Source organism: Mastacembelus armatus, chromosome 17, assembly GCF_900324485.2.
Source record: "Mastacembelus armatus chromosome 17, fMasArm1.2, whole genome shotgun sequence".
NCBI lineage: Eukaryota > Metazoa > Chordata > Actinopteri > Synbranchiformes > Mastacembelidae > Mastacembelus > Mastacembelus armatus.
The window spans coordinates 12242227-12254927 of NC_046649.1; the positions used below are offsets into that span (position 1 = coordinate 12242227).

Sequence of the window (12701 nt, forward strand, 5' to 3'; positions counted from 1 at the left end):
AGTAGCTATTGAGAAGCTATAAGATGATTGAGCTGTTTCTTTCTATGAGTTACTGATCTTAACCTCTCCATTGTAAATCATAATTTACCTCTTGGAAGTTCATGTGAAGGTTCCTTTTCGGGATGCTTAAGACCCAGCTGTAGGAGTCTCTGACTTGGCTGACTTGTTGTGAGGACTCTCTCACTCCAGGACAAACTACAAGTAAAATGAAAACATTTTATTTGAGAAATAACATTAACCAGTGGAACATGTATTAATTCGTAAAGGTAATTACAGACAGTTTAGTGGCACTTACTTTTCCTGCTGGTCTCGGGTATCTGCCTCTTGAGAAGAAGACTCCTGTATTTTCTGTGAAGACTGAAAGTCTTGAAAGCATGCTCAGTTTGTCTGGGGTCAGCAGTTGTGTCTGTGTGGCCACCCTCAGTCACTGTCTGAACTGGAAGCAGCAGGGCTGAAGATTTTAATTCTGTTCTTTCTCCACTGTCAGCAAAAGTAAAATCCTCTGATGTGGTGCCCTGTGTCACATCAGGAAATGCATTTCTATTGGACAAGTTTTCACTTTGTGATTCATCTTCTATCACAATCCCATCCTGTGTCCATACTTTTCTTATTTCATTCATCAAGGCTGTTAGAAGTGACCAAGGCTCCTGGGATTTCTGGGAGGAGGAGGAGGCAGAGGGACCAGTGTGGACTGGTGTTCCAGGAAAAGGAGTAGGAATTGGTGGCGTGTTGGGGGATTCGTTCTCAAGGTAGCTTGTGTCTAAGTGCAGGATGGGAGGAGCAGCTCTGGACTCTAGTTTGGCGCGCAGGAATGAGATAACAGATTGATATTCTCCCTGTAGCTGATGTACTGACGAGTCTTCAATCTGTGGATGACATGCCAGATTAATCATGTAAGTCATGCACATTACTTAAAAATATGTTGTCATGTCATTTCTACATGACATGAAGAGTTGTACTGCAATGCAACATTTATACAACATTCCAGAAACCCACCACCAAACAGTGTACCTGTAAGAAGCTGGGTGTGGAGGAGATGTCTGAGGACGTGTCCATGTCCTCGGCCATGTTCCTCAGGTATTTCTCCCAGTCATCCTCCAAAGGGCCCACTTCTTTGAATAAGGTGGGGGGCATTGGAGAAACAGGACCCTGCTCCTCTGGCACCACAGCTCCACCTAGCTGTTCTGCAAGTAATAAAACACTTGTTACAATAGTTAGAACTGAGTTTCTGAAAACACTGATCGGTCTGAGACAGGAAGTTGTACGGTGAGCACTGAAGAAGGTTAATATGTTTTTTCATGCATTTTTCCGTGGCCAAAAGAACAATCTCAGTCATGTACTGTACCTTCAGTCCGTGGTCTCATGCTCAGGTCCCTCCTCTCTCTGGTGTGAGTGAAAGCTGTGCTGTAGATGTGCTCCACCAGCTGAGGCAGAGTCTGGGTGAAGAAGGTCAAGTCGACCTTGTCCCTGATATAGTCTTCAGCTCTCTGGAGCAAGTCCAACAGGGTTTGCAGGAATGAGCGCAACTCTAGATGGCAAAGAGTGAACAATAGATCAAAAACCTCTGAATAACTGTATAATTAAAATAAAGAAAAATACACAACAACATAGTCAAAGTTATTTTGTTCCATAATCCCCAAGCAGAGCATTTAAAAACCTTTACGTACGACATTTCTTAAAGCGGGTGAGACACTTGTCCTCTGCCATCTGGCTACAAGCGCTGGCAGACTGATCAGGAGGGCAGGTCAGGGTGTAGAAGTGACAAAGAGAGCTGAACTCTGACCTCTGTTCATCCTCTGTCATTTCTGTTGTCTTTAGGAGCTCTGGACATGTTGGCTCCCGGCTGCCAAATGATTCTAAAAAAAAAAAAAAAAAAAAAAAGGAAAAGGCTGAATGAATGATTTCCGAGACAATTCATTATTTCAGTGTTTAGAGATATGACGCAAGTCAGTTATTGTAGCTTTAAACATTAATAGATTGACTGATTTATAGATTGTTTTATTGATAATTTTATTATTACTTATTTTATTTATCTCTTGTTTTATGTTCACTTGATTCATGTGTTAGTGTCAGTGTACAGCACTTTGTGTCAGTTATTGCTGTTAAAGTGCCTTATAAATAAAAGTATTATCATTATTAAACTCACTCTGCATCTCGGCTTTAATCCAGTCAGAGAAAGCAGACACCCGTGTGTAGACACCTGGCTTGCCCTTCTCCCCACAGCCATCTCCCCAGGAAGTAATGCCATACAGCTGGAACCGACCTGAAATTCGGTCCTGGTAGATTAGAGGACCTCCAGAATCTCCCTATAGATGAGAGGTGGTTACTTCACAAGTATTGCAAAGTTTCTAAGGTAAAATCAATTTGTAAAGTGCAGACCATTCCAAAATAAGATGTGAAAGATTTCAAAACAAGGACTCTAAAATAATGTTTTTCTGCATACCTGACAGGAGTCAATGCCTCCAGTGAGATAACCAGCACACAGCATGGTGTTTGTGACCAGTTCTTTCCCAAGGGCACTCTTACAAGTGCTCTGAGGCAACAGGGGAACCTTTGCCTCCATCACCATGTCCGCAGAGGGGCCATCTGTAGAGAAAAATGTGACAGGTTTTATGTTGAGTATTAGATCATTTTAGGTTTCAGCATCAAGTCAAATTAATTTGCAGTCTTCATTAACAGTAGATATTCTCTCAAAAGCATTTATGTTGACAAACAGCCAAGTCAAGTCAATAATCCTCCACTCACCCTCATAGAGGGACCCCCAGCCTGCCACCAGACAGGGGCTGCCAGTTGGTGGCTCCATGCCAGAGGGCAAACACACTGGGGTGACATGTTCAGACAGGACCACTGGTGATGTCAGCTCCACCAGGGCAATGTCATTATTAAAAGTCTTTGGATTAAACTGCAAAACAGGACAGTTTGATTTTGAATCTGCTTAACTAACCTTTGTGGTTGATGGAGATATATATTATATTTGGATTGTTACCTTAGGATGAGGGATGATGCGGTTCACTTTGACAACTTGCTCATCAGGGTCAGTCTTGGTTATGTCAAACTCCCCCACAACGGCCGTCCAATAACTTTCACTACGGCTGCTGCCGTGGTCAGAGCAATACAAGAAACAGGAAATGAGAGGAGAAGAAAAAACTATGATCATCTAAAATGCTATAGACCAATCAAAGATCCTTCTACAGATGCAGGAAAGAGTGAGACATACCCAGCAAAACAATGGGCAGCAGTGACCACCCAGGAGCTTTCCACCAGGACCCCTCCACACATCAGGCCACCATCTAACTGCAGGTTGACCAGCCAAGGCCAGCTGCCCAGAGGAGCAGGGGAACCACCCACAATCCTGGAGCGAGGCTGTGTGATGTTTTGTGTCTTGGTTGACCTCTGACCACACACTGCTACTGAGACAGACACACATTTAAGGTTAGAAAGAAGCCAGCTCTACACTGAATATTGAATATTGCCTGTGATATGTGGATACACATATCTCCTCACCCTGTGCATCTGTCTGTGTAGCAGGCTCCAGGCTCTGCATTGTGTTTAGCAGACTGCACTGCAGGACACGAGCGCTGCAGCTTTCACCCATAATCCTGATGCAGCTCTCCTTGTTTAGTTCACCAGCTGGGCAGCGATGCTGGTAGTATGCACAGGCCTGGCTCAGAGCCCAGCTCCGCTCAGCTTCATTTTGAATCTTCTGGGCCTTACCGATGATTTCACAGCTGGGCTCTGATAAGGCACCAGAAGGAGACACTGTTGGGTGAGAAGAAGAGATATGGGAATTTATGATTTCATTTCTAAATGTCACTCAATGACTTTCATTAATGTGACTCAAAGATTAAGTAAGAGAGATGATGTAATTACAGCAGGCCCCAGACAGCTGTCCACAGTCCTGAAACAGACAGGGAACACAGCCCTGACAGGCAGCTTCAGCCCGACTTCGCTCAGATGATGCACGCTCAAGAGCAGACAGGGCACTTGTCATGGCGGCCTCTAGAACCACAGTACCACGATCAGACAGAGCTGTGCAAATGGACAAGAAGAAGGAGAAAATAAAGTTTCAAAGTGAGAAAAGCTAGGAAAGGATCCATCACATCAACTGTCCCAGACAATGCATATTTTGGTAAGTAATTTAGAAGCAAATTGAAGGACATCTAGGTCATTACATTAAAGACACATACATAAATAAAATAATTAACACTGTGATATATTGTGTTGAATGGTAAACTGTGGTTATTGACTGTGGGAACACTGCCTGTATGTGAACATTAGTATGAACTAGTAAGACCTTCGGGCATTTGTGTGAGTAGCCCATTGGCAGCATGTTAGAGCGGCTAACTCATACAGACACACTTCAATCGGACGGCCGACCCTGTAGCCCCCCTCTGTGCCGCACCACATCACAGGATAGGCCACTAACAACAACAATGCTGACTGAAGAATTAATTAGAAGACCAGGGCTGAGAGGACAGAGGCTGGTGGGCAGGGACAGGCACTAGGGGCATGGGCTGGGACCCTATGTCCCTTGTTTTAAACACTCCAAACACATCACCACTCCTATGAATGCTCTGCTGTCCCTCATCACTGAGCTCTATCGACTGCACCATTCGAAAAGTTACTCTGAAGTAGTTTTGTGGAAGGCCTGTCTGACATTTCTATTTCTACTGCTTTGAAAAACGGTTTATGAAGACCAGTATTGAAATGTGCCAACTATGAGTTTCACTGTAGTACTGGTGGTTGTATGTGCTGCATTTATCCGAACATTTCAGGAATCACCTCTATAAATCTCTTAAGTTAAAGTGAACAGTCACTGAACTTGTTTTATTTACTTAACTCTTGGCATCATCAGTGTTGCAGGGTTCTAGTTATGATAAAATAAATAAAAATGTTAGTTCATGACAGAAACTATAGCCCAGTTTTGCTGGAACTACAGCTTTTTTTTTTCCCACAAATCGTTTTTATTTGTCACCTTCACCTTCAAGTATGTAAACTCATGCTTTACATGCAGAGATTAGATTTCTATAGTTATGACTATTGTTTCCATATGTTGCCATAACTGAAACAGTGAAAAATGTACGTTTAGAAAATGTACCTTTGAGTGCACTCTGGGGCATCTTGTAGACATCTCTACCTGCTGGGGCTCCAAGCAAGCAGTCAAGTCCCATAAGCAGCAGTGACAGCAGCAGCAGCAGCATAGTGTCAGAGCATCAGACCTCCACACGACAGTAACCAGAAGCAAACAGGCAGGAGACACACAGGACAACTGAAGAGGTGCTGGGGATGAGGCTAGCCTTGTTGTCTGGTGGCTCTGTGCTATTGCAAAGCGACTCCCTCCTCCTGACTCTCTGGGCTCTCTCCCACACTGTGGTGCAGGGCATCTGTCTGTAAGTTTTGCTGAGAGGAACAATAGGTGCCTGGAGTGGTCCCTGGTATATATATATAGTCCCCAGAGGAACACCAGTAAGAAGGAGGAGGGAGTGGAAAGGAAAGAGAGGGAGGGAAGAGGGTGAAATGCTCCAATGGCCAATACACAAACAGATGAATTCATTAAGACTGTGACAGCAAATCGGGTGCAAATTGCCAAGGCTGGACTGTACAAAGAGGTTTGGTTCTATGAAGGGAGACAGGGAGGGAGTGAGAGATACAAACTGCGAGGGGGGAGAAGGGGAAGGCGGAGTGATTGGCTGAGTGGCAGGGAAGGAGGTGTTGTTTGAATTCATTAGAGGAAGAGGGAGAAAGATACACATATAGGGATATAGGCTGATCTGACACTGGGGTGGAGGAATGTAGAGCCAGGGCGATGTCAGCAAGCATCTGAACTGAAGAGTCGTGGCATGAGTGGACGAAGAGAAGGACGGAGGTTGAGTGACAGTGTGTGAAAGAGAGAGAGGGAAGTGTCTGCTATTCTGCATGCCCCTCAAAGAGGGCATTGTCCCTCACAACCCTCTGCGGATGCCCACATCAAAGCCATCACCCGGGCATCACTTGGCCGCCGCCTCCATTGATCACTTACAGTCTTTTATCCCTCCCATTAAAATATTGTCAGTTCACATCACTTTTGTCTTTCTCTGCTGAACTCTGCTTTTGTTACATAAAGATACAGTAAAAGAGTGTGCAGCAGAAATTATTTATTAGACAAATTCAAATTAACTTTTTTTTTTTGTTTTGACATTTTTTATTGTCAGCTTAAGATGTGTCTCTTCATGGCACCTGTTGAAATAAAATTAAAAGTGACTTGCTGACTTTAGGCAAAATGTCAGAATCGTGTTATTACATAGATTCCTGATTAAATAATACAGATTTATATTATTATTATAGACAAAAAGAAACCGCTACAGAACAATTCAAAATGATTTGTCTAGCACATAATCTGATACACACGTGCTGCAGGATAGAGGTTATCTGTGTATTCTGATTTGAAATAAACAAAAGTACTTTTAAGCAGCTATTCAAAAATAAATGACAGGTCACTTCATATGCAATATTTGCCAACTTATAATGCACGATAAATTGCTTAGTACAGATCATTATAACTTCATATATCAAAGAATCCCCATGTCACTTGCAAATAGTGATCAACATATAGACCTAAAAAAACAAAAAAAACAAAAAACATCCTGTGCATTTACAGGCATCAGACAGGGACATGGTCAGAGTCCACATGGACACAGAAAAAAGGCTGTGCCGACCAGTAACACAAACGAGGAGCACAAATTGGAGTCAACTTTGAGCCAACTAACTGAGTGAATGATAAAAAGAGCGGCGCCTAATCTCGCAGGGAACTATCAAAGAGAACGAGCCACTGCTGTCACAAGCCAACACTGACAGCAGAGTTCACACTGACACCAACATACAATACGTGTTAGTGTGTGATTGTGTGTCTGTGTCCCAGTAAAAGTTTGTGGAAGTCACGTTAGTTAAATTCAAATGCTTTGATGGTGTCAAACTGCAAGAAAAGAAGGTGGGACAATAAGAAGATTCAGAGACAGCATAAAGAGGATGAAGAGTTGCAGTTTGAGTTTGACAATATATAAAATGCTTATATCTGTTTGTTTTTTGTGTGTGTGTTTTGTTGTGTGAATGATGCCCCAGCCCCCTCCATACCCGTGCAGCACAATAGCCCTGAGGATCTGAGCGCAGAGTGGAAACAAACGGGCGGCACTCTTTCATTTCCTCCATCCGCTTTCCTTTGATGTCCCTTTGATTAATTTGCCTTCTGCTTGTTCTTCTTCATCTCAGCTCTTTTTTCTTCTGCCAGGTTACATATTAGCACTTACTGTATATTCAAGCCAAAGAAATGTAAATTGTATATTTTTGTTAAATTGTTAAAGTTAGAAAATCTCAGTTAAGAAATATGTATGTCCACTTAATGTATCAGAAAGGATCTAGAGCCTTATCAGCACATGCAGACGCCTTTCCAAAAGCAACAATGAATTTTTGTCTACCCACCACAATATCTGTGAGAATCCAGATGAGCCCCATGTGCTAAAAACAGCAACCATTTCCTACAGTCAGAAACACTGGTGTGTTTTTAATCCTTTCTGGACAACGATGGCACAGACAAATAAGCTAAACAAGGTTCTGGATTTACAGACATTATGATGAATACAAAAAAAAATCATTGTTGGTTATACCGATGAATGAGTTTTGTGATTTTGTTTTTCAGATCCAGGTGACAGCTGTCTAAAAGTTTTAATGAGCCAGTAAAATACATGTATTTCTCTCAGATGTATGTTGACTTGGACAGAAAAAATTCATCCGAATCAACCATCATCTGTTGATCTGATCTGATTTGACTTTAACTCACATCATAATACAGAAACAGCACTGTTAAAAGTCACCAACGATCTTCTCTTAGCCTCAGATAATGGACTTGTTTCTATTCTTGTCCTCCTAGACCTTAGTGCTGCATTTGACACTATTGACCACAACATCTTATTACAGAGACTGGAGCATGTGACTGCTATCAGAGGAACAGCATTAAAATGGTTCCAATCCTATTCATCGGACAGATTCCAGTTCATTCATGTCCATGATGAACCTTCCACACACACAAAAGTTAGTTATGGAGTTCCACAAGGCTCTGTGCTTGGACCGATTCTGTTTACCCTGTACATGCTTCCTTTAGGCTATGTCATTAGGAAGCACTCTATTAATTACCACTGCAATGCAGATGACACTCAGCTGTATCTATCTATGAAACCTGTTAACACAAACCAGTTAACCAGACTTCAAACGTGTCTAACTGACAAAGACCTGGATGCCCAGTAACCTTCCACTTTTAAATTCAGAGAAAACAGAAGTTATTGTATTTGGGCCTAAAAACCTCAGAAATAACTTTTCTAAAATTATAGCTACTTTAGATGGCATAGCCCTGGCTTCCAGCACTACTGTGAAAAACCTTGGAGTTACTTTTGACCAGGACATGTCCTTTAACTCACACATAAAACAAATCTCTAGAACTGCCTTCTTTCACCTACGCAACATTGCCAAAATTAGGAACATCCTGTCTCAAAATGATGCAGAAAAACTAGTCCATGTATTTGTTACCTTAAGGCTAGATTACTGTAACTCATTACAGGTCTACTTGTGGTTCTCAGAGCTTCCAAAAGCAGAATGGGAGGCAGAGCCTTAGCTATTAAGCTCCTCTCCTGTGGAACCAGCTCCCAGTCTGGGTTCAGGAGGCAGACACGCTCTGTACGTTTAAGGCTAGACTTAAAACCTTCCTCTCTGACAAGGCGTAGAGCGCATTTGTAAGCGTAGAGTTTGGGCTGGCTTCAGGTAACCCTGAACCATCCCTTAGTTATGCTGCTATAGGCCTAGACTGCCGGAGGACCATCAGTGCACTGAGCTCCCCTTCCCCTCTCTTCCTCTCTCTTCCTCTCCCTCACATGTATATTCTACCATTGAATGTCACTAACCTCTCTCCCCTAGTTTGTGCCCTCTCCCTCTCTCTCTGTTCTCTCTCTGTACCTTCTGCAGGTGTCCCCGGTCCTGGAGCTGTATATCGCTGATGTGCAGTTACTGGCCCCACTAACCTGCAGTGTCTATTTGTTGTTTATTGTTGCTGTTCTTTTCTCTCTGCTCTATCCACTCACCCAAACTGGTCGAGGCAGATGGCCGCCCAAACTGAGCCCGGTTCTGCTGGAGTCCGTTAAAGGGAGTTTTTCCTCTCCACTGTCGCCAAGTGCTTGCTCATAAGGGATTTGTTGGGTTTTTTGTTTTTGTAAAGTGCCTTGAGATGATTTGTATTGTGATTTGGCGCTATACAAATAAAATTGAATTGAATTGGCTTGAATTGATCTGTCATGTGAGTGGCTGCCTCAGCGGGTTACATAAAAAAAAAAAAAACACAAAGTGCTCGTCTCAAAAATCACACCACAATGAGAACCTTAACAACAATCATGTTGAATAACACCCAGGTATTGTGTTCAGTTATGAAACTACTTCTCCCATTGTCTCAGGCAGAAAACAATTGAAATCTAGGTCAGTGGGGTACGCAGTGGAGAAGAGGTTCCCAACATTTCAGTACAGACAAACACTTGAACTCCCTGACAATAGTCGAGCAGAAGCAGCCCGTCTGAACAGTCCTGTACTGGGTCATTGTTAGACACGTTGTTAATTAGATTTATTATGACCTCAACAATCACATTAACTGCCATTAAATGCATATTAACCACCAACTGTTCAATAATGAAACATCTAATTTACTTATATGGAGTTATAACAATGATGTGGTTGATTAAGCTTATAGAAACAAACTGCTTGGATAATTGTTTTCCTGACAATGATTAAACTACGCAGCCTTTTTGTCTTTGCACTCAGCATTTTTTTTAATTGAATTAAAGTACTTGGTAAAATTCAATCTAGAGCAGCATTTGGAAATAAAAGTTAGATTTTATAAATGAATAAAGTCAAACTTAAATCAGAGATGAGGCTTATAAATGATAATATATGAACAAAACAAAAGCTCCTCTGTCTCCTTAGCAACGTTGGGTGGAGAGTTATCCCAGAATCATACTGGGACCCTGTATCTGTGGCCTTGGAGAATCTATGGTCTGATAACTACAACTCTATCTGTCCTTCTGCTCTTTCCAAAACTACTCCACATCTGCAGGTGGATGAACCTTACCTGCAAAGAAGTAGGCCAGACTATAATGTCCATCTCAATGTGCTGTAGCGCTTTCAATTTGCTGTGTTTGCAAATATTGACTTCATTTAACCACTAGTGGGTAAGACGCTCTTTGCACCTGAAGCCAAAGTGAATAGAAAGAATGACTGCTGTAGTGCACAATTGCACACAACATTAAATCAAATACATATATTTTGCAAAAACGTTACAGGGAAAACATATAGTTAACACAAGAAAAGGTTCTCACCATTGTGTGACTCTGGGGGATGTAATGTCACTGCTATAACAGCATGTTCAGATGTTCTTGTGCCTGCTCAGCTAGTCTTTCCATCTGATGTGTAATTCTACATTTGCAGCCAAGGCAAAGAAAGAAGAAAATAACAGTAAACACTATTTTTAATGATGGTCTATTAGAGAGACTGTAACTGCAGAAAAACTACTAGTTGAATATTGAAACTGTTTGGACGGTGGAAATGAGGAAAAAGAAGAAGCTACATAAAGTGATTCCTGTCCAACAAGCTCCAGTCAACTTGAAAAGACTGACATCTAGTGTCTTTTAATAGGATTTCAGGTCAAGCTGGTTGAATATTATAGGTGGTAACTAATTATCCAGACTTATGTTACCATGGTTACGCATAAAGCTTGTGGTTAATTATTTTGCTTAATGAGCAAACATTTTTACCATGTTACCTATCTAACTCTAGCTGTGCATTGAGCAGGATCACCATCTTTGTTTTGCTTTGGAAATAGTTTTAAATAGGTCTTTTTAATATTTACTGGACAGAATATTTCATCATCCAGATGCTTAGAAGAGCAGTGATGATTTAAAGGAAAGACAGCATTAATTGGTTTTTAAAGACCTTTTGAGATTTTCGCACAGTTTCAACAGAAACAGACAATGAGTGGTGTATGAGTGGAAACTATAGTTTCCACCAGTCCTTTTAAATAGATTATGACTTTAGAGCAGAATGAAGAAGCAGACAACAGTCCCCTATATGATAAGATTTTGACAGACAGATCTGCATATTTATGAAATGTAACTTTTCATCCAGTCTGTGTACCTTCTGTTCAGTCCAAGTCAGTTTTAAAATCGTCAAAATGGGGATTTTCACAGTAAAGGCTCCATTGTATCCACTCTGGTTCGACACTAGGGGGGTTAACCTGATGGTCGAATTGTGACTGTTTGCAATACTCCATGGGGCTTACGTGCACGTGCGTACTTGTGCACTTCTTAATGTGTGGCCATGAAATACTTCGCTCCCATAGTGTTGTATCTAGGGTCAGATCATGTTGACATAATGTTTAAAAACTAGCAAGAGACCCTGAAAGTGATAAGTTTTCATAATACAAGCTGCACTGAACAAAGTAACAAAAGCCTGAAGACCAATTGTATTTTGACTCTTTCGTCATGGTTTCAGGTTTACATATACAATATCAAGGCCAGCAGATGTCTCCATTTATTTGGCGCCACCTACATGAAATGTGACTAAAAGTAAAAGCTGATAGTCTCCTTGAGAGGATACAAAATGACAAAGACCACTTTCTCTTTTTTTTTAGTGAGTTGAGTAACATAGCCCACCCTTTGTTGTCAAATGAAAATAGTTTGATATGTACTGTTTACATATAAAGAATTCAGATTTAGATTATTTCAAAATCCACAATTTTGTCAGATGAAGAATATTGTACAAAATATGAAACAAAAGCTCAAGTCGGAGTGTGAAGATCAAAACAAAAAGCAGAGTGCTTCTCAGCTGAAATATCAAAAGGGATTTCAACTATTCTGACACTTGCTCTCTTTCTCCTTCTGTTGCACACACACCTGCAAGCCCTTTGTGAAAATACACTCACTTCCTTGTCTGTGTTAAACATGGAAATGACATAGCACTGATGCTGAATTTTACCATCATCCTGTGGCTGCCTTAAACAAAGTGAGGAAACTTGCTCCACCCCCCAAAAAATCGTATATAAATTTTTTCTATCTTCTTCGGTCAAAGTGAAGGAAAATTAAATGAGACTTCAATTTTAACTTCATATTTGGAAGAAGAAAAATGATCACCGATTTAAAATGCATTAGTCATCATTGTAAACTCAGCAGTAAAAATGGAAATTGAAAGTTGAACAATGCTGATTTTTCATCTACTATTCAAACTAGTCACCAATTAGAAATAAAAAATTACATAGTTTTAATGAGTATGGTAAAAACATACTGTAAAAGACAAACAGTAACAAGGAAAGTAATCCCTGCTTTGAACAAAATAGTAATTAATTCTGCAACACACTGCAAAATAGCTATTTATGTGCATATGCCTCTGTATTACCTGATTCCCATTCCATACGCTTTGATTATTTTTAAAATGTAATTTTATTGTTTTTTCTCTGGTTTATGCCATTGAACCTGCTAAAACGGAGAGTTAAAGACAAAAAGCTGCAGCCTCTTACCTACCCATGCCTGCTGCTACTGTCTGACTGACCTGTTGAGAAAGGCAAAACACATCACCCACCCTCCTCTCTCTGGCCAAGCCATTAGCCATGAATTATGGTGCTGCTACCATCACAGCCAATT

The 12701-nt window shown here is 41.1% G+C and overlaps 1 protein-coding gene across 1 annotated transcript in view; it reads right to left on the reverse strand.

Annotated features, from left to right (window-relative positions):
- Positions 1–5207, reverse strand: part of prss56 (serine protease 56) — a 5922-nt gene extending 715 nt beyond the window's left edge. The window contains exons 1-13 of the mRNA XM_026313390.1: positions 5099–5207; positions 3871–4029; positions 3505–3759; positions 3218–3410; positions 2987–3095; positions 2746–2902; positions 2444–2586; positions 2147–2306; positions 1668–1856; positions 1346–1528; positions 1012–1184; positions 296–866; positions 89–195 (exon numbers count right to left, since the gene is read on the reverse strand). Coding sequence (XP_026169175.1) covers positions 89–195; positions 296–866; positions 1012–1184; positions 1346–1528; positions 1668–1856; positions 2147–2306; positions 2444–2586; positions 2746–2902; positions 2987–3095; positions 3218–3410; positions 3505–3759; positions 3871–4029; positions 5099–5201 — 2502 coding nt within the window. The 5' untranslated portion in view covers positions 5202–5207. The remainder of the gene's footprint in view (positions 1–88; positions 196–295; positions 867–1011; positions 1185–1345; positions 1529–1667; positions 1857–2146; positions 2307–2443; positions 2587–2745; positions 2903–2986; positions 3096–3217; positions 3411–3504; positions 3760–3870; positions 4030–5098) is intronic.
- Positions 5208–12701: the final 7494 nt, after the last annotated feature.